Source organism: Pholcus phalangioides, unplaced genomic scaffold, assembly GCF_987345545.1.
Source record: "Pholcus phalangioides strain wild (caught in Gottingen) unplaced genomic scaffold, Ppha-v1.0 ptg000017l_1, whole genome shotgun sequence".
NCBI classification, from domain to species: Eukaryota; Metazoa; Arthropoda; class Arachnida; order Araneae; family Pholcidae; genus Pholcus; species Pholcus phalangioides.
The window spans coordinates 15588838-15611202 of record NW_028301610.1 but is presented as its reverse complement, the minus strand read 5'-3'; the positions used below and the strand labels follow the sequence as shown (position 1 = coordinate 15611202).

Here is a 22365-nt window from a genome sequence, read left to right as displayed (position 1 = left end):
GTTTGGTAGATGACGCAATCATCTTCAAAGAATCTGATATTGCAATTGATGGAATTAGGGAGATCGTTAATATAAATCAAAAACAATAATGGCGAGAGGACCGAACCCTGGGGCGTGCCAGACTTGACTTACAGAAATACCCAAGGTTTTGGAGTTTAAGTAGAAGTTTATTGTGGGGCACCCTGTCAAAAGCTTTAGAGAAATCCAAGAAAATTATATCAGTTTGGACGTTTTTGTCGATACTGCTTGATAAATCATGTATGGAAAGAGCTGATTGGGTAGTTACTGAAAAAGATGAGCGAAAGATTATAGTCGAACTTGGTTCATTCGAAATCCAGAGTCACTGGAAAGAAGTTCGGATTATCCAATTAATCTATATTAAGGAGAGAAAATGGGTAGGTGATTATGCAGGTTATTATACTTTTTCTGGAGCGCTCGGAAAAATGCGTCCAAGGATATTCAAATGAGGCCATCTTTAGATTAGCATATAATATTGAAAGAAGAGTATAAATTTTCACAATTTATGCAACAATAATAAACAATTGCGAATGGCGACTGCTGAAACTGGACGATGATTTTAAACATTGAAAACGATATTGGTTACGCTACACTTTTATTACCAGGTGTAAGTATCGTTCTTAAAGGGGTGTTGTGACCTCTGAAGTCGATGTTTCAAAAAAAAGACGAAAACCATATCGTGGATTGGATAAAATATAATTTCTTGACCTCAAATTTCTGTTGAAAGATAATTTCTTGACCTCAAATTTCTGTTGAAAGATAATTTCTTGACCTCAAATTTCTGTTGAAAGATAATTTCTTGACCTCAAATTTCTTTTGAAAGATAATTTCTTGACCTCAGATATTTCTGCTCTGAGGAAACTCTCGTCACTCGTGTGTGAGTGATTATAATTTCTTTCCCCATTTCCTTACACGTGGCTCCCCCGATTAGTAGCTCAGCGGATATCTGTGCAACCGTTCGCTTTATAGAAACATACTTCCAATTACAATTTTTTTTTCAAGTGACGTGTGGTTACATGAAATGCCATCAACTTTCTGTGGGGCTATATACAGGGTGATTCCATAATTCCCCTTTCCTCATTTTACTGGTGAGCCGTTGATCCTAGAAGCATACCACCAATTAGTAAAAGTATCTAAATAATGCGTAGAACTCAGCTACGCCATTCATGTTACAAGGGGTTGAATTGTTAATGAAATATATAAATTAACTATTAATACGGTTATCGGAAACGCAATTAGAAAGTGGTTGTCCTGCCTCTCCAGAGGGCAACAAAAATAAATCCGCGTTTCCAAGTGGTTTAATTCGGTGAGATATTTGAATTTCAAAAGCATAGAAAAGTTAGGGAAAAACCCCGCATAAAAAAAACCAGGCTAGAAGCAGTGTCCCTTAGTTTATGCTGTTCTTTCCCAACTTTTCTCCGGTTTTTTGAATTCAAATATCTTAGTGAATATTGCCCCTAGAAACGTGTATTTCTATTGTTAGCCACAAGAGAGACAGGGCAACAACTTTTCAATTGGGTTTTTGAGGACGTGCTGTCCGTATATAAAAAGTTAATTTTTATATTTCAATAACTATACTACCCCTTGCAACATGAATGACGTATCTGGGTTCTACACGTTATTTGGATACTTTCCCAATTGGAAATATGCCTCTAAGATCAACGGTTTGTCGGTAAAATGAGGCAAGGAGGATAATGGAATCGCCCTGCATTTGGGTAATATAGAATGCCACTTTTATTTTTTTGATTATTCCAATTTTGAACATGGTAGAAACCTGAAACATGTATTTTTATAAAATTTGGTTTCTTGTCTTTGCAGTGACATATGTATTGTATTTAAAAACAAATGTTTTTCTAGGAAAAAAAAGTTTTTTAAAAAACATTTTCGTAGAGTGATATGGAATAGGAGGTTCACACAAAAGTCCGAATAATAATGAAAAGCAAATTTCATCGTTTTTTCTTGTAGTTGATGATGGGGTGATAACATGGTCTATGCACAAGAGTCACAAATGCAATTTTCTTGTTCTGTCCCAAAATAGTCAAGGTGAACCCACCGAGAAATGGTTGCGTCTTTTTATGAACTTTCCTCTTCTGTCTTGCTAAACTTTCCATCTTGAAGATATATTCTAGCCCAGTGTTTCAAAACATGACGATATCGCCCCCTGGTGGTCGATGGAATGGTCCGGGGGGCTATAAAAACCTACTGGTTTAACATAGGATCCTATGGGTTCGCTTGAGTAGGGAGATGATAAGAGAAAAAAAATTTTAAGAAGGGGGGCGATGGAACATAAAGTTTGTGGGAAACTATGCCCGATTCAGATAATACTCGTAGTATTACCCAGCACACGATCTGTGAAAAAGTATTGCATCTAACCAGAGAGAATCACAAGCTTAAAATGAGCACAGCACGTCAAAATACAACACTTGTGTTATGTACAATATGCTTAGTTTCAAATTATTGGGCATATTTTCAATAATTAACGAACACTTTTGTAAACTTGCCTGAGTAATGGAACTGGAGAAACAAATCTTCTCCTATTATAGCCATGTTGATGGTGGCAACCGAGCAACACTGACTCTATAGCATCACAAGGGCATTTTGAATATCACTATTGCACTTGGGGACGGGGGGGGGGGGAAGGAGGGCATACCTGGAGACCGAGAAAACCTGGTATTCAAACGCATCCAATATGATCTATTTCAGTCGTGTTTTCTCAGACTCTTCTCTGATATTATAAACGGAGACTTGACTCTGTTTTTTATGTGATTTGGGTGCTCAATGAAAAAAAAAAGAAAGATGACCACATGTCTGAACTGTGATAAACGTCACTAAGCTAGTAGTAAAGCTAGTTTTCGAGGAAAAAAACATCCATAAAAATAAAATGACGAGACTCGAAGATATCTGTTGGTGGATAATCCCAGTCTCAAGGACAATCGTTACGAGTGTTCCACTAAATCCTTCTTCGTTTTCATCGTTTGTCTGTTTTTCATGACCACACATCTTTTTTACAGGGAGAATGCGGAAAATATGGTATTTCTCAATATTTAAAAGAATGGCGACGAGATTGAGGGGCATATTCGTTTAACCCTTAAAGTGGCTCCGCAGAAATCCTTAAACGCCCTTCAGAAAATGTCATAATCGTTTTTTAATGAAGTAGGCTTTCTTCCAATGTGTGTATAGAAAAAACACAACTTTTAACTAAACGATGACTTCTTGCTCGGGGTCGTAACAAAAATATTCAGATTTTGTTGATTGTAATTTTTTAAATGTTGTCTACATGTTACATTATTCTGTAAAAGATCAGTAAGCCACAGAATCAAGAAAAGGATAACTGAAAGTTAATAGAATTTGCCGAAAAAAAGAGACATTTTTGCATGTGACATATCTCAATCAAACTTCAGATTTTTTTAAGCATTGAATTGAATAACAAACTCAAAGGGATTTCCTAAAATTCGAATTATCCAAGCTCCGCTGTATTCCTTTCATTGTCATCTAGAAACACAGAAAGTTACTATTTATTTCAGCACAATTGTTTTTATGCAAATGTGTTATGAAAATGGATAACGGTTTTATATGGAAGAATGAACTTGATTACAAATCCATACTTAGAATAATATGTATATATATTATTTATAATTGCATTTTTAAATTGGGTTGCCGTATTTGTAATTTTTTGACCGGATAAAGAAATTCGAACGTCATTGGAGAAAATGTGTGGAGCTTGAAGGAGATAATGTTGAAAAATAAAATAGAATTTTCCAAAAACCAAATGTGAACACCCATTCTCACCTTACTTATCAAACTACCCTAAATCTACCTTGTCTTTGCTCTACCCAGTCTTGAATTATTTTGCTACTAGAATAGGGTTTTGTCCTATTTTATGAATTTATCTATAAGTATTTATCTAGTATTGTTTAGAATTATTAGTCAAATATACAAGGGACGGCCTTATCGTTGCATAAAGCCTTGTGTAAATAATATAAAGAGAAGAAACACTAAAGAGAAGAATCTCTGCATAATATTCAGAAAATGTCTATTTCCTTGATGTAATAGGCTAAAGCCATCTCGCTCTCTCTACCGTCCCAGCCATTTGCTAAAGTTAAGGGAGGTTACTTCAGAGCCTCACGTCGCAGTGCGTGAAATAAGAAAGACAGGGTCGTGTCTCCAGTGGTGCATACGGTAACACACTTGCAAGAGCACCTGGGTTCGATTCCCGGAGGAAACAAGACGACATTTTTCTCCGAGTTTGCCTCGGCACAATATCCAGGCACGGTCCATTTCCTATTCCATATGATATGTTTCTTTCTTTGATTCGGTACCATAAACCACAAGGCAACAGCAATTGCCAAGAGAAAACCCCCCTTGCCCAATGAAAATATGGAATATTTCATCATTTAGTTCATAATCCAAAATTTTTCCTTCAACCTTCTGAAAGGGTGTTTCTCAAAGTGTGCGTAGCATGCGGGTTAGAGATATTGATTTGCGTGTCTATTTATGCTGTTTGAAGTGGTTATTTTATACGAGAAAATACCTACCGAACTATTCTGGAGAAACGCAGGAGAACCATGAATTAGAAAAGGGAGCCGCGAGAGCTACAAAAGGTTTTTTGAGAACCACCGTTCTAAATCACTGAGATCAGGGAAACAGGTCTATACTTTCTGCACATTATTTTAACTTCGTGTAAGAAAATATCTAAAAATATATTAACTGCTTCAATAGATAGATAACTTAGACTTGATTTATTATGTTTGAATTTTTAGATAAATTTAAAGCAGAGCTGGACAAATCGAAAAACAATCTATTCACCAAAAATTTTTTTTACCCGAACAAAAAGGTTCAAAATAATGCTTCTCTTTACTTTTTTCAGGACATAGTGACAATCTTTGATGTCGACGCTGCTATTAATTAAAAACATTTTGTGATGCTCTCAGCTAGCAATTTAGTAACTACGCAGGAAAATTTTAAGAGCCAATAACAATTTTTAATTTGCCATGGCGACCTGGGATTTGTCCAGCCTTGGTATAGAGTGTTTATTTCAATTAAGTGTATTCACCCAACATGAATATTTCTACCAAAATGGTGCTTCGACAGAATACAGGCAATTTCAAAAACATAAGTTTTATTATCCATAAGTATATAATTACATTACTCACATCAGAATTTGAAATGGCTGGTTACATATTCTGCATTGTGGTAATTATTGGGTAGTTTTTTCCATTAAGTAGGTGGTCCTTTATAATCAGACGATTCAAAAAACGGTCTTAAGAAGTCGCAGTTTGTACGATACGGTGATTCTTCGTAAACTTTTTCAGAGCCTGTCTTGAAAACCCTCACGGTAGGTTGGTCTTTGCTGTATATAGGCCAGTTATCAACAGGGTTTCTGAAAATTATCAAAGCATATTATCATTGTCATGAGAAAACCATAATAACATCATACATTTTTAGAAAAATTTAGAAATACGATGATAATTCACTAGATTTCTTAGAGTTGCCAATTTCAAAAACTTGTAACTTACCCGGTTTTAACGAAATCAGTCCATATTTTAATCATCTCTCGGCTTAAGGCAACTTCTGACGGTTGATATCTTTGTGGCTGTTGAACAGGAACTCCGAAAACAAATGGAATCTCGTCGTAATGAACAACGCCCATGAGAGGTGCCCATTGGGAATTGCTGGGCCTGTGCTCGAAAGAATAGAATGATACTTTATTGTTGTTCTTTTGGTATGTCTCTGCTAAATATATAGTTGGACATGTGAGGATGACATCTCCCGCAGCAGTATAAGTCTGTTTTTTTATCTTGTCATAATCATTATCTTCGAGGTCACCAAGATAAAAATCAACTATTTCGTCTGTCATTTTCACAGGTCCCAAACTTCCTTTGATAAGAGAGCCTGCCAATGATTTATTTAACGCTGCATCCTTTTCTCCGTAACATCCTAGTAGTTCACAGTTTTCTGTAGTTATCAAATATGCTCCCTCGTCTCTTGTAATTCCTATAAGAATGTCGACATCTTTAAATCTCCCATTCCTCAAAGCCTCGACTGGGTTCATTCCAACTATCGGGTCTCCGAAAATTGGTAGATATGTCGCTGTGGAATGTGGTTCGATGACACCGATCGCGTCTGCCATGTCTCTAGCAGATACACCTATTAAAGATATAACATCAGTTGTGAATTAATTGAACATTTTGTAAGATTTTTTTAACACTGTTTGCGCACCATACATATAGTACATTCGGGTTATATATATGGAATACCAGGTTTTCTCTACCTTTAGTATGGACCGAAGTGGAACAGTGATAGACTACTTTGAGAAAGTTTGTTTTTTTGGAAGGGGGGGGGGGTGGGACAAATCAATTTTCTTCACCTTTAGGAAAATATTGTGAATCTGACATTCCATATGATGTAGCGGTAATACCTACTCCACCAAACACCAACTCTGGCCATATCGCAACTTACTGCCATTAGTGAGATGGAAGTGAAGGCGCTGTCTATCGGTGGTCGCCTCGAGTTCGTTAGGGAAAATATCTTATCTATATCCTTCCTTAGGTTAGAACCCGGGACCTAGACAACAACCTTCACGATGGTAGACGAGCATCTTACCACCATGCCACTCGGGCACAGCGATAATACCTGGCACTGGTAAATAGACTATGACACCACCACATCATTAACTACAAAAAACCATCTATGGAATTTTTATTTTTCATTGTGATAGACTCATTAAATCTTGTTTTTGATCAATTCGAATTGGTTTTCTTTATTTTGTGAATCCAGTGTTACATATTACCCCACGAAAATTATTATTATTATTGAAATGCTTTTTCGGAAAAATACAGGTTTCAGATTTCTACCATGTTTCAAAGTAGAATAGTCGAAAAGATAAAAATGGAATCCCATATTACCCGAATGTACTATATACAGGGACATTTCTCACTTATATGAAAAATTTGCGATGAAATGTTGATGAATAACAATGGTGAAATTCAGAAATTAGACCAATCATTACGGAATTAGAGTTAGAATTACGTACCATGCAAACAGTTGATAACCGTTTGAGGGCTGTTGCTAAGAGTGGTTTCTTCATTTGCACAACCAACATACTTTGCCAACCTCTGCCCAACATCCAGGTTTGTACTCTTGCCATCGAACAGACTGAAAGATGAACCACTCTGTACTATAGCTCTTTTGAACAGACCATTCGTCAAGTCAGATATGCATAGATGTGTGACAGAAATCGCTCCAGCGCTTTGACCAACTATAGTTATCTCATCTTTATTACCATTGAATGCTGCGATGTTCTCATTCACCCATTTCAATGCAAGTAACATGTCGTACATTCCTGTAAATGCAATATGACAGAGAATTACTTTTTAAATAATTCAACAACTTGGTTGCAAATATTCGCAAATAATGAAGAAATAGTGTTTTTTCGCCACAAAAGAGGGTATCTTATACTCGAATAGAAAATTAAAAGAGTGTTTGTATACGATATTTAGGTAGGTGTTTTATATTAACAACTAGACTGGCCATATTTTCACTAGAAAAATGCGGGAAATCGGGATCTCAAATACTGGGAGTCGCTAGTTATTGTCAAAAATGATGCCAAAGTAAAAAGTGCCAATTTTATTACTAAAATTAAGGAAAAGTCTCCGAACGCATAAATAATTCAGAATAATAATAAATAATTAATAATTAATAATTTCAGAACTAATGAAAGAAATATTTCCAGAACTAATGAAAGAAATAATTCAAGAGCTAATGAAAGAAATAATTCCAGAACTAATGAAAGAAATAATTCCAGAACTAATGAAAGAAATAATTCCAGAACTAATGAAAGAAATAATTACAGAACTAATGAAAGAAATAATTCCAGAACTAATGAAAGAAATAATTCCAGAACTAATGAAAGAAATAATTCCAAAACTAATGAAAGTTGAGAATTAATGAAATAAATAATTCCAAAATTGATGAAAATTCAAAATCAAGAGTGTAAAAAAATTCCAGAATTGATGATCGCGGGGCCCGATGCGACCGCACCTGTCGCACACCCCTAAAGCGGCTCTGACCAAGGTGTCGTAACAACCGAGGTCGTTATAATCAAGTCTGACTGTATCTGATTGCGTGATGTAAATCTCATCTACCAATCCGGTAGATAGCGTTCGGGCCCTTTCACATGGAGCGGATGCGTGAGAAGTTATTACCAATGGTTTACAAATGGAGCCTGTATATCCGGATCCGCATCCGCTCCGTGTGAAAGGGTCCTTCTTTATATGAATATTGATTGAATAAATTTTTAAAATAATGAGAAAATTTATATTGAAAAGTAAGGATGAAATATTTTCACCTGAATTTCCAGGAGCTTCTTCGGTGGTAGTGTACAAGAAACCAGGTGTACCGAGTCTGTAGTTGATGGTAACAACGATGACATTGCCAAGGGATGCCAAAACCTTGCCATCGAATGTAGGTAAGTCTCTGCTAGTACCAAGATACCAACCTCCACCGTGTATAAAAAACATGACGGGCAACCTCCCGTTATCCAGTGCTGATGTCGGTACCCATATGTTCAAATACAAACAATCCTCGTCTTGATTTTCAGTTTTATTGTAGTTCCATGGATAAGGTGATGGGGAATATTGCGGGCAAACTGGTGGTAGTTCAGTAACAACTTTGGTCCCGCTCCATGGTGCTACTGGTAATGGCTTTCTAAACCTCAGGTTACCGAGAGGTTTTTGAGCGTATGGTACCCCTAGATACGTGTCCACGTTTGCTCCTTCGAAAACTTGTCGGAAACCTTGTAGATTGCCAGAATTTGTGTTTACTTCGGGTTCGTTCTGTGCATTCACCATCGATCCAATGCAGAAGAAGAGAAGCCATTTCGGAAGTCTTCGGCACTGTTAGTGAAAATGTACTCTCTTTATAATTTTCAAAAATTATTTATAGTTTGAGTATTGCATTTAAGAATTTCTTTTGCAAATGAAAAATCTACAGGTAGAACCTCCTCTAACGGATACTTTTCTGATCCCCGGTCCCGTGGAATAGTGCGGTAAATGTGATAAATGCTGTTTTCATGCATACTCACCAAGCATTTTGGTGAGTTTGATAAATTTTCCTGAATTTATCACTTTTACTGGTGATTCTGCATAATACCCAAGTGTCGTTGGTAAATTTGATTAATTTTCATAAATTTATCGCTTTTACCGGCGATTATGTATAATACCCAAGGTCGCGTCGTTGGTAAACGTGATAAATCGTACTATATGATATACATTCATACGGGCATTTTATCATTATATCGGGGTCATGCATACCATACTCTTTTGAATTTGTTTTCGTATTTATCAAATTCAGCAATTGCACTTGGGTATTGTGCATAATCAGTGATAAAGGCAATAAATTTCAAGTATTTATAAAATTTACCAACGACACTTGGTTATTATGCATATTCACCGGTAAAAGTGGTAAATTTATCAAACTTACCAAGATGGTTGGTAAGTATGCATAATAACCGGTTAAATAAGCATGTTGCTGATTAAAAGAGTGACCCATTAATTCAGTGAGTGACCAAGACAGTGTGCAAGTATGTGACTGACCAAAAGAGTGTCGTAGGGAGAGTGTGAGTAGGGCAGTGACCAAAATAATGACCTAGACAGTGTGTAAGAACAGAGTGAACTAAGAGCGAAGGACTCGGTGGGTGAAAAGAAAATGCGCAAGCACATGACCGATCAAAAGAGTGACCTACAGATCAAGGGAACACGTCAACGACCATCCAAAAGAGTGACCAAGGAAATGTGCAAGATTGTGATTGACCAAAAAAAGTGACCTGGGGAGCGTGGGTACAGGGGAGTGACCAAAATAATGACCTAGAGAATGTGTAAGCAAGTGACCTAAAGAGCTAAGGGCTCAGTGGTTGAGTGTCCGAAAGATTCACCAAGAAAGTGCACAAGCATGCGACTGATCAAAAGAGTGACCTAGAGATCAAAGGAACAGGTCAGTGACCATCCAAAAGAGTGACCAAGAAAGTGTGCAAGCGTGTAACTGACCATAAGAGTGATCGATCTATAAAATTTCTGAGCATGGAAGTCACCTAAAGAGCGAAGAACCGAGTTAGCAAGCGGCCCAATAGTGACCAAAAAGCTGCGAAATCATGTGAGTAATCAAAACAGCAGCGGTCCTCAACCTTTATTGACTCTCGGCACCCTTTTTTAAATACAAATTTGCTAATTCATTTCATTTTCCTCAAGCGGCCGCGGAGCCCCTGGTAAGTGCACACGGAGCACCGGTTGAGAACAGCTGCTTTAATGTATTTCATTCCCCGATAGTGGACAGTAAAATCAAGCAAACTACTTTTTTTCCAAGCTCTAATTTATTACTTTTTGGTCATAAACCGAGAATTTATCATATCAATTTAAAATTATGTTTAAGCCCAAGCATGTGTGTTGTTAAGTATAATGAATTGCCAATTAATTACTTAATTAACTAAACATAACTATATGGTCCAGGATGGTGAATTCGAATGTTAATGTGTGTGTGTGTGTGTTTTCTTTGTTGATGCATGTGAAGAAAGACAACATTACAAGACTAATAATGTTGTTATGAATGTTTTTAATTTTCTCTTCGCACTTATTTTAATTTAATTTAATTTTTATTGCAAAATTTACGGGTAAAAATAATTAATTGGTTTAATGAAGAGAAAAAAGGTTATACTTTTTTCTATATTTATCACTTTATTTCGGAACTATAGATAATCACCAGTAAAATTGGCAAATGTAGAGAAATTTAATCAAACTTTCTTTATTGAGATGATTGGTGATTATGCATAGCCACCGCTGTATCACTGTTACAGTAACATACAGGGTGTCCTGTAAGTGCTAATGCGCACTTTATCTCATCAACCGTTCGTCGTAGAGGTATAGTTCCAATTTAAGAAATGCTCAAAAAACGCTCGAAAATTACCCTAATTATTAGTTTTGAAAGTGAAAATACACTGTGTCACAAAATTAAAAAAAACCAAATGTTTATACGGTCCCATTAACTTCCAACTTACAATTAGAAAGTTGTTGCCCTGTATCTTCTGAGGCCAGTAGAAAAATATTCCATGTTTCCAAGTACAATATTCGTTAATACTGTACATCTGAATTCAAAAATCGGAGGAAACTTATGAAAGAACAGCAAAAACTAACCGACAACGCTCCTTTCGCTCATTTATGTTACACTTTCCTCCGATTTTTGAATTCGAATATCTTGGCGAATATTGCACTTAGAAACTTGGAATATTTTTCTTTGGCATCAGGAGATACAGGGCAACAACTTTCAAATTGGAAGTTGAAAGACGGGGGAGGGGCGTATAAAAATCTTGATTTTTTTTTTAAATTTTGTTACACACTGTATTTTCGTTCTCAAAACTGGTAAGGATAATTTTTGAATGCCTTTATGAGCATTTTTTTAAATTGGAATCATACCTCTACGACGGCCAGTTGATGAGATAAAAGCCCCATTAGCACTTACAGGACACCCTGTATAAGAAGAATCCAGATTCACAAAAGGGCTTAATCCTTTAATTTACAGTGACACCTTAATAGAAGGGGGGCTAATGGGTTGCATTGAGGCAAAAATAATTGAAGACTTTTATTGACTGTTAGATTTTTTTTTTTAATTATCAATTTTGAGAGTTTTGATATCACTTTTTTCACCAATTCTGGAAAAGTTTCTGATTAATTAAATTGATTATGATTAATTTTAATCTGAAATTATTTTATATGAATCTATATATATTTCAATAATTCTGAAAGTATTTCAAAAGAAATGGTTGGCCGGAAAATTAACCGTTTAGGCGACAATGACGAGATATCTCGCCTGCATAAAAAGTTTCTTATTTCAGCATTGGCCAGATGTTTTGTAAAGTTGATTTCTCAATTTGAAAACTTTTCTTTATACCCCTTATAATTTGCACCTGCTGAAGAAAAAATCCTACTTAAACCTACTACATTCAAAATTACATGGCATTTTGAAGGGGAATTTGGCGATTTCTAATTGCCGCTTAAAACGCCAAGTCGGCAAGTGGCTATAAATATATAACAGTATAGCGAAAAGTTTAAAAATATTTAGCAACACAGGAATTTACACTTTGACACACGAACTGAAACGTATAATCGCTGGCAATTTTAATCTTATTCCATAAGGGCCGGTCCCCTCTTTCGTCGAAGTAAAGAATAGAAAAGGATTCGGTCGCTAAGAGCATGACATTTATTTCGGTCGATCAGAGCACGTAACCGAAACAACGTTCAGAAAATCTAAGCCGCAACTAAGCCACCAATAATAAATTATAATCCCTTATAACATCCACGTGATTATAAATATACTACCTTATCAATTACAAAGTAAAATGTGTGACTTACCATTTTCGGAATATCTCTGTTACCGAGCGGACGCTTTCAGTAACTATAATAACTACGGGAATACTATTCTTCCTGTTGCTGCAGGCTTTGAGAAGTGTTTAACTCAAAAAATAGACATTCCTCTTTTTATATTAGAATCAAGTTAGGCTGATATATTTAGCAACAGAATTTTTCCGCTACTATAGAACATGGGGGGGAGGGGAGGAAAGAATGCAAGGAGTCATCTGTGTAAATATCAAATATTTATGCAGCTAATAAAATTGAACTGAGCACGTGGAGTCCAAAGTTGGAAGCGGCGTAAAAATTTCCTCTTACAATTTTCTCTGGCTGATAGTGAGTGAAATATTGAATGTAGATCGGCCTATAATTTAAACGTTCGGAGCAACCATGCGGAGGATTGGATGAAAGATAATTTCTCTTGACCTCAAATTTCTTGTTAAAAGATAATTTCTTGACCTCAAATCTTTCCGCTCTAAGGCAACTTTCGTCACTCGTGAGAGAGAGAGAGAGAGAGAGATTATAAATTTTTCTTTCCATTTCCTCACACGAGGCGCCCCCAATTTGTTGCTCAGTGGATATCTTTGCAACCTTTTAGCTTCAGAAACGTACTTCCAATTACAATTTTTCTTTCAAAGGACGTGCGGTTACCTGAAATGTCATTAATTTTCTGAGGGGCTTTGTGCAGGGGGTGATTTCATAATCCTTCTTGCCGCATTTTACTAGAGGACCGTTGATCCTAGAGCCATGGTCTCCACATGGGGGGGAGGGGCTGACAGGGCTCCAGCCCTGGGGCCCGGGAGTCAGGGAGATTAGTCCCACGAGAGTGTCACTGATCCTTTTGGGTGCCGATAAAGGATCAGTCCCAATAAGGATCCACCCAGGGCCGTCTTAAGAGTATCATGGGCCCCCGGGCCAAGTGGTTTTTCGGAGGCCCTACCTGGTTAATCCTAGAAAATTTCAACCGCATCTCATCTCTCTGAGGCCCCTCTTCTCTTGAGGCCCCCGGGCCGAGCCCGGGTGGGCCCATGCGTTAAGGCGGCACTGGATCCACCCTTTAAAAGTTCGTTTCACAATGGTTTCTGGGCCTCAAAAATCACTTTCGGAATGTTTACTTTGGTTACAGTGGTTCCCTAGTAATGCGTTTTACACGTGCATATGCCTTTACAATGGTTTGTCACTTCTTTTTAATCCTGCCAGTATTATATATTTATTCCTTTGTAATGGTTTGTCACACTTTTCCAATCCTCCCAATAAATGAAGAAAACACGGGCAGCGCCGGGTATTATAGCTAGTATTATGCATGATAAAACTGCAGTGAAATCTCGATATAACGATATTCTGCGGACGAAGAAAAATACCATAATAGAGGTATTATCGTTAATCGAGAGACTTTGACATTGAACACTAGCCATCACGGCCGCAACTAAATGCTTTATCAGCTGAGGTAAGCACATATTTTGACACCCCCCTCCTGTAATTTTCAAGAAGCGGCTATAAAAGGTGAATTTTGCGCCCCCTTCTGGTCCTGGGCAAGATACCTGCTTGTTCCCCCCCCCCAGTTGCGGCCCTTCCGACCATGGATCACTATCACCATTGGCGTATGCAAAGGAGGTTTAGGGTTCTAACCCCCCCCCCCAGAGCCGAGATTATAGGGTTATTTTACAGGAAAAAAGAACGTAACCCCCCACCCTCGTGAAAATTCTGTGTACGCCTATGGCAATCACAAGTTTCTATGGGAAAACCATATCGCCTAACCAATTTGTTCTCTTAACTGGCCCATAGGGGAGCTCTATTGTATTGCGTAAAGTTATATACAAATCACATAATCATATCTCGAAATGTAATAATATTTATTACGCACACACAATTATATTTTATTATTTAGTTTAAATATACAGTGAAACCTCGATATGACAATATTCTACGGACCAAAAGAAAATATTGTGGTACAGGGATTAAAGAGGTAACATTATCCTCACGTGTGATCAAATTTATGCTATTGTTGTCATTTTTTCTATATCGGCATTGTTAATATCATCGGAAAATGCGCTTTTATGTATTTATTCGTTACAAAAAATTGTAATTGATTAGTTTATTTATAAAATTCACTTGGATGTGTATTGTCCCTGTAAAGAAGCTTACCGCATAACGCTTTTGTGTCGTACACATAGTGCAGCAATACAAATAACTTTAGCTTTCGGTGATCATTTAGTGCAAAATATTGATGTTATCAGACGCCTTCAGAAGAACGAGAACAATCTAAAAATATCGTGTTATAGAGGGGTTTATCATAGTAGATGATGTCGTTGTACCGAGAGTTTAACATTAAGCCAGACAATTCCAAACAAGACTTGAAAAAAATATCATTGTAGATGTATTTATTATCGATTATCGTGTTGTAGCGATGTTTTGCTGCATATACAAATGCCGTATCGTATGCAAGTTTTGCTCATGGGGGGGGGGGGGGGGGGGCATTCAACATTTTTTTTTCTTCCCGAAAGGGGTTTCTTTTTTTTTACTGAAAAAATACACCATAATCTTTTCTCAAGGGAGGTGCAAAAAAATTTTCGGGAGGGGGGGGGGAGTAAGGGGGGCCAGCAAAAAATCCTGGCCTGGGGACCATGTCTAGAGCAGTGGTTCTTGAGTATTTTTGTCGCGCCGCGGTCATTTTCTGCACACGAGGGCTAATCAGACCGGGACCTACAATTTATTGCCGATTCCGAACGGCACTATTTTCTTAATACTCACTAAAGCCCCTTTTACATGGGAAATAAAGCATGGTGTAAAGTATCGCTAAACAGAGAATTTTTACACCTATTATTGGCTTGCCATTTCTGTATCTTCGTTTATCTGTGGCGACCGCGTCCACCACTGGATGGCACTGTCCGCGTAATAGGGAAAGGAGCGCGCCTGCGCGATTGAGAGACGTGTTTTGCGGCTCAAACCAGACAGTGACGCGGTTCACTCGTTCTCGTAGGTTCCTTTAAATTTAATTGTATAATAAATGTTAATTAACATTTAATAAACATATAATTAACATTTATTATACAATTAAATTTACAGAACCTACAAGAATGAGCGGACCGCGTTACTGTCTGGTTTGAGCCGCAAAACGCGGCAAGTCTCTCCATCGCGCAGGCGCGCTCTTTTCCCTATTGCACGGACAGCGCCATCCAGTGGAGAACGCTGTCGCCACATATCCTTCAGCTGATCAGGTAGGGGTTTCCGGTCATACATTCCTACGCAATTGTGTTTTGTTTTTGCGTTTTCTACCTCCCGTAAAAGTTTGTACGTTGAGTTTTGAATCACCCTGTATAGTTATTAAAATATAAAAATTAACTATTTATGCACCCTGTCTATTCTGTCTGAGGCTTTCATCGCCGGCGTTCAACAACTTGCAAGCGGTTTCCGGGCTATTAGGCCATGGTCTACTAAGAGATTTTCTTCCTGACGTTTCGCACACATCTGTGGCAGGCATCATCTGAGATTATTCCTACGTAAGTCTCCGCGGCAAGCGAGAGAGGCTTCGTACGAATATACGGAGGGAGAAATAACCTCAGATGATGGCTGCCACAGATGTGGGCGAAACGTCAGGAAGAAAATCTCTTAGACCATGGCCTAATAGCCCGGAAACCGTTTGCAAGTCAATACCTATTTTTTTTTTATTATTTTGTGTGCAGGTCTGATAGTACTTCCCTTGTCCCCCCCACCTCCAAGACTAATTATAAAAAAAATACCGAGAAAGAGAAATACTCTAGCTTTTTTTCTATTATTTATACCATACGCATATTTCTAGACCAACCTGAAGGGAAGGAGGAAAGCACTATCTCTCTTCTCTTGTATTATCAAACTTTCAATAAAAGCTGACTCCGCCCACTGGCAGTTTATCTGACAGATTGGGGAGGCGTGGAAAACATTTTCGCGAAAAACTCCTGCTTTACCAACACCTCCTGTAGTAGAAAGCCTCCGCGCGAAGCTTTGACGTCACTGAAGTCATCCATTTTACCTATAGCCACTTGAAATAGCTATATCAAGTCGCCTTAATTTCACCTGCAGCCATTGGATATACCAGTCCGACGTATGCGAAATCTTTACCTTTTTCTGCAGTATATCCATTGACTATAGGTGAAATGGACGACTTCAGTAACCTCACGAGTTTTGCACGGAGGCTTTCTGCTATAGAAAGTGTTAGCTTTACAGAGTCTCTGGGCTCAGCATTGCCGAAATAAGAGGGTTTTAAAGAGTTGAGATATCTCGTAATTATATCCGAAGATGTCACTCTTCTCTATCCATACGTACGTTTTCAATACCTGTCGGATGCGAAGGTGAATTTAGGAAAGAAAGGAAATTTAACTTCCCTTGAGGGAAATCGAACCCACGTTCTCTCACTTGCAGGATCAACGAACGCACTAGACTACAAAGGCAAAACGATTCTCAATCTTTCCTTAAAACTCGTGTGCACTGAACGGGACCGTTGCGTTCATGGACGGTCAGACAGAGTGATGGAAACCTCGTCAAGCGAAATTTCCCTTTTTGACTAAATGTTTCCCCCATACATTCCGAAAATTGTGCTGCCATCTATCGGTGGTATTTTTCACTAGAGAAGCACATTTGTGTTGCATTTATATATATTTTTAAAAAAAATTCTTTTGTTTGATGAACTCTCAAAATTTTCCACAACCGCCAAGAAATTTCCCAGGTGGACCAATTTTGGCCAATTTTCCCCTCGAGTTACTATCATTGGTCGGATTCAAACTCGCTTGAAAGTTACTCTTAGTTATTTCCCTCTTCCGCTTTACGCCTGTGGCCCCGTAGCCTTAATGCACCTTTAGTCGGACCTAACCAAAGCTGCATTAAGAGTTCAAGCGGCTTGGACCTAACTCAGGTCAAAGCTCATAATGTCTGACACTTGCCACCAGAGTGCGACTTATGCGAATATGATGCCACTCTTCTCTATGGTCTAGTAATCCCAGTAGCACAACGATATAGTACAATATCTGGACCATATCGTTATACATCGAAATGTCAGAGGAATATCAGATGTCATAACTATGATATAGAACGATCTTGTCCTATATGATGCAAATTATCTATGATATTAATTGATCAAGTCTTTAATTTTTCAGTCGAATATGTATTTGATTCCATGTGAATAATCTCTACTTTGAAGGGCAACAACTTGGGACAATAAATTATTTTAATATAGTTTGAAAAACATAGATCTATATCGTGAACCTGACAAAGATATATATCAGCATATCGTGTGCCTTTAAATAAAAATATTACCTTCAAATAAAAATTTGGAGAAAATTTAAAGTCGAGTGTACACAATTTTTTGTTTGAATGGAAATCAAAAACGTTTGAATGAATAATTTTTCATATGAAATTTTGATTTTAATAGGATTAATTATGTTCATATATCAAAATCATTTCATCAGTTATAATTGAATCCTTGATGTGTATGTTTTACATCGTAGATGTTGGTATTTTAGGAGGAGCAAGAACTTATCCACCGTAACTTTAATTGCCACTTTATAATTGCACATATTTTTTAATTTAGAAACATTTGCTGTTGTTTTCGTTGTATATGTGTGTGTTTTTCTTAAAATTATTTATTATTTATTTTTTTCCATACTTTGAGAATTTTAACTTTTTTGTGTTGCATATTTTTTATTCTGCATTTTTTGTTTTATTAGCATAAATTAATAATTTTAAATAAGTAATTAATATACTACACAATACATTAATTTGTTTCTTGTGTTTTTTGTATTATATATAATTTCCTTAATTGTAATATAATTTTTCAATTATCAGCCTCAAAATGATAAATATGTCTCACAATTTCTATTTTGTAATTTTTGTGCATACATGAAAATGAATAAATTTGATTGAAAATACAAGTAAAAAAAACATTACTTGTAAATCAATGTTATAATAACAACTAGTAACCACTGCTGTAGTAGTGGGTTGGTAAGATACGGAGCTAGAAATGGGAAGTGTTCAAGGTACATGGGTTCAAACCCACCCACCTCCTTCTTTTATTTCTTCTAAAAGGGCGCCATCTATCGTCCAAAATTTGAAGTATTTGAATATATCACATTCACGATATAGATCTATTTATCTCTGACTATGCCTTTTTTAGCCAGAACGATATCGTGGCCCGATATAGATCTATATTGGAAACTGAAATTTTACGATATAGATCTATATCTTTGTGCTACTTGGGAACCAGGTATAGATAAAATGATGTGTGCTTCCATCTCCTATATACACAACAAGAAGATAAGATACAGCATGTGATCTTCTTATCTACGGGGAGGTACTGACAGACCCCGTTTATAAGTACTTATGAATAGATTAGATAAATAGGGGGGGGGGGGGTAGCCTAGGTCGATAAGATACTCGCCTAAAGTACCTAAGAATGTTTAGAGGTGTCACGAGTTCGATACCCGGTTCGTCCTTGTGAGAAATCTTTATGACACAGGGGTACAACAGAAATGGCTACATGACCACAAAAAAAGATTGATACCGCAGGGAGTCCCACATCGAGTGGTTAGCGCACAAACTTCTACGTGAGTATAAAAACAGGCTGCCGTTCGATATCGGCAATAAATTGTAGGTCTTGGTCAAATTAGCCCTCGTCTGTAGGAAATGACCGTGGTGCGATAAAAATGATAAATAGGGTGAAGAGATTTTAGAAAATGCCACTCTTTCCGTCTATTCTATGCAGAATTCTTAAAGAAAAAGAAAGAAAAACATGCTCTTCTCTTTCTCTCTCTCTCTCTCTCTGAAAGACTGGTTATTTCTGAAGATTACAAGGTAGAAAATGCATCACCGCCCCCACGGGAACTCGAACCCCGGTCTCTCGCTTGTCATAACCAGTTTCTCAATGAATCTTGTATTAACACAAGTAGAGAGGACATTTTTATATGATGTGGCCATCTGGTGGCCTATGCCATTCACGAGCTATAGATTGCTGACGCCAAGTACGGAGCCTTTCAACATATATATATATATATATATGCTCCAAGGTTGAAATATTCTATCTGTTTCCATAGCTTAGATGGTAGAGCACTCATCGGGAAAGCGAGAGACCGGGGTTCGAGTCCCCGTGGGGGCAGCGATGAATTTTCTTCCTTGTATAATCTTCATCTCCACAAATAACCAGTCTTCTTTAATGCAATGAATTTTGTATTAAAAAGTGGAGAGGATATTTTTCTATATATATACACTACCGTCGATAGGATTTTTCGGTTGAGGGAAGCTGATTGTGTTGATGGGGGTAACGATCACAGAAAAATTACATTTTCGGAAGATATTTTTGCAATACGTTGGCTAGTTTTTGCGAAGAAAGGGCAAAATGACCTCTAGTTTGTTTGTTCGGGTTTACGTTCGGTTGTGGAAGTTGTTTTTTTTATTAATTTTCCGTGTCGATGCCAATCAGGGAACTGCGATAACCGCAATCGATGGCTGTGAGCTTTCAGGTGATCAAGTTCATCTGCAAGTAGCGTCGGTGAGAAGCAGTTCTTAATAGTTTGCGTGACAAATGTATAGAATGCGTATTTCTTGGTGCCGGAGAATGCGTAGAGAGATTGTTGTGTGGGGTAAAGAAACTGCAGATGGTTTCGAAAGACATTGCTAGAAAAATTGTGTCCGCGACGAGTGACCAATACGTCCAGGAAAGGAAATTGGTAATTTTTATGTTCCTCTCTATGGTGAATTGAATGCAGGTGTCAGTGGAGTTAAGGATATTGAGAGTGTGATGAGTGTTAGCGTTACGGTCGAGAAGGACGAAGCAATCATCAACATAGATGTAGAAAAGAAAATGAATTTCAAGGAAAAGTTTTATCTCGAAATGATGCATATAGAGGTCACTAAGAGCTGGACTAAAGTGATTTCTCATAGCAAGACCTTTAGTGATGCGATAGAATTGTTTGTTGAAAGAGAACATATTTTCATTGAGACAAACCCGAGTGAAAGTCAAAGATTTCAAATTGGGAAAAATTAAATTCGGTAAAGTCATTGCCACAATCGTGCCAAGACTGGCCCAATACGTTCCAAGGTTTGTCATAGACAAGTAGTGTGGCTGCTCCAACATTTGACGATCATTGTCAATGGTAGATCGTCAATGATGGAAGATATTGGGAAAAACTGGTCGAACAGAGCGACCAGTACCAAAGCCTCCTAGATGTACTCCTTGATGCAGTATCTAGGAGGCTTTGTCAGTATCTTCCTACTTCCCCCTTCCACTAGCAGATGAAGAGGTGTCGCCTTTCTTCCTGATCTTCTAATCCGTCTGGCCACGCATTGGTCGAAGAACGCCAACAGTCATAACACAGAGTGTTCTGGAAACAAATATTCGACAAGGAATAGTGTGCCAAGCTGAGCCAGTGTGTAGCCAGCCTATGCATCTGCTGTTTCTTTCTTTGCACCAGGAGAAGGCAAATATTGGAAGCAAATATTTGCGAATGACTATTAGGCCAACTTGACACGAGTGTGGCCTTGGCTTTCGCCTAGTTTCCAAACATTGAAGAACGCCTTCTACGGGGGACATTCGTGAAAAGGGATTTTACGTCAAATGAGGCCATATTTGAGTTGAGGGGGTTGACGTTATGGAGTTTTTTCACGAATTCTCTACGGAGTGCACGAGTTTATTGCACAACATTGGTGAAAATATTGAGACGAGGTGTTTTGCAAGCTTGTACCGGTCTAGTTTTTATTTACATATTTTGGGTTTACTTATGTTATTATTCTTATTTCTATCATCTCACCTAAAGGGTAATTTATTTCCAACATCTCAAATGTTTGGATCCCGGAATACTCTTATGGCACAGAACTGGATAATGAACCAAATACAGTGTATTTACTAGACATGTTGGAGATTTTACAGTAGGCCTATAGCATTTCAAAGACGATTTCATGTCCATGGGGGGGGGGAAGAGCAACGCGATGAGGTACTATGTACTATGATTTTCAAATGTAAATATTTAAATACGTAAGCAGTTGCTTCCAGCTAAGTATGATGCCCTAGGACATCGCTTTTCCTGGGGACCACGACATTGAGATATAACCATGCATACCTCTCCCCCCCCCAACTTAAGAAGGAAGCTCACTGAACTCTAACCCAGGGTGATGTGTCAGGACGTTCAATTTATTGTATAGGTTCGTTGAATCGTCCCGTATTTTACATAGACCTGTTTTTCCAATAAAATACGGATCTTGGGATCAGATTGTCCCCCACCTCCCCTTCTGAGCACGTGCGTGGCCCATGCTTCCAGAGATCGATTCTCTTCATAAAATTTTTGTTGATTATAAATTTAGTTTTGATTAAATTCAATTCGATAAGTGGAAAGGGTCTCGCTCATGGAGGGGGGGGGGCACGAGAAGAAAATATGATCCACGTGGGCAGAAAAAGGTTGAGAATCACTGGTTTACGTATAGAGCAGGTTTTGTGGGCGAATAAAACTACTTTCAAAGATCCATTCCGATGTATGAATTTGATTATGAGCATCTATACACAGGGCCGCCCCCCCCAGACGCGTGGCCCGGTGCGAAAAGAATAGCGGGGCCAAACTATATATATAGTAGGGGACACGGCATCCAAAGATTCATATTGTTCCAGAATTAATAAAAATTCAGATATTGAATTGGTGAGAATTGGATCGTTAATTATTGATGAAAATTCAAAATTCAATTCCAGAATTGATGAAAATTCAAAATTCAATTTTCAAAAGGAAAATTCAGAATTTTAGAATCGATGTTATCCATGAAAAAATTCAGAATTTTAGAATCGATGTTATCCATGAAAAAATTCAGAATTTTAGAATCGATGTTATCCATGAAAAAATTCAGAATTCCAGGTTCGATGAAAAAATGCAGTATTCCAGAATTTAGAGTTGTGAAGCTCAGACACCTTGTTTACTGAAAAAATGCATTTGATATACCTAAT

At 37.6% G+C, this 22365-nt stretch overlaps 1 protein-coding gene across 1 annotated transcript in view; it reads right to left on the bottom strand.

Moving 5' to 3' along the window:
- Positions 1 to 5120: 5120 nt before the first annotated feature.
- Positions 5121 to 22365, bottom strand: part of LOC149072439 (uncharacterized) — a 28913-nt gene continuing 11668 nt past the window's right edge. The window contains exons 6-10 of the mRNA XM_089247190.1: positions 11146 to 11152; positions 8366 to 8912; positions 7052 to 7360; positions 5535 to 6165; positions 5121 to 5398 (exon numbers count right to left, since the gene is read on the bottom strand). Coding sequence (XP_089103316.1) covers positions 5236 to 5398; positions 5535 to 6165; positions 7052 to 7360; positions 8366 to 8912; positions 11146 to 11152 — 1657 coding nt within the window. The 3' untranslated portion in view covers positions 5121 to 5235. The remainder of the gene's footprint in view (positions 5399 to 5534; positions 6166 to 7051; positions 7361 to 8365; positions 8913 to 11145; positions 11153 to 22365) is intronic.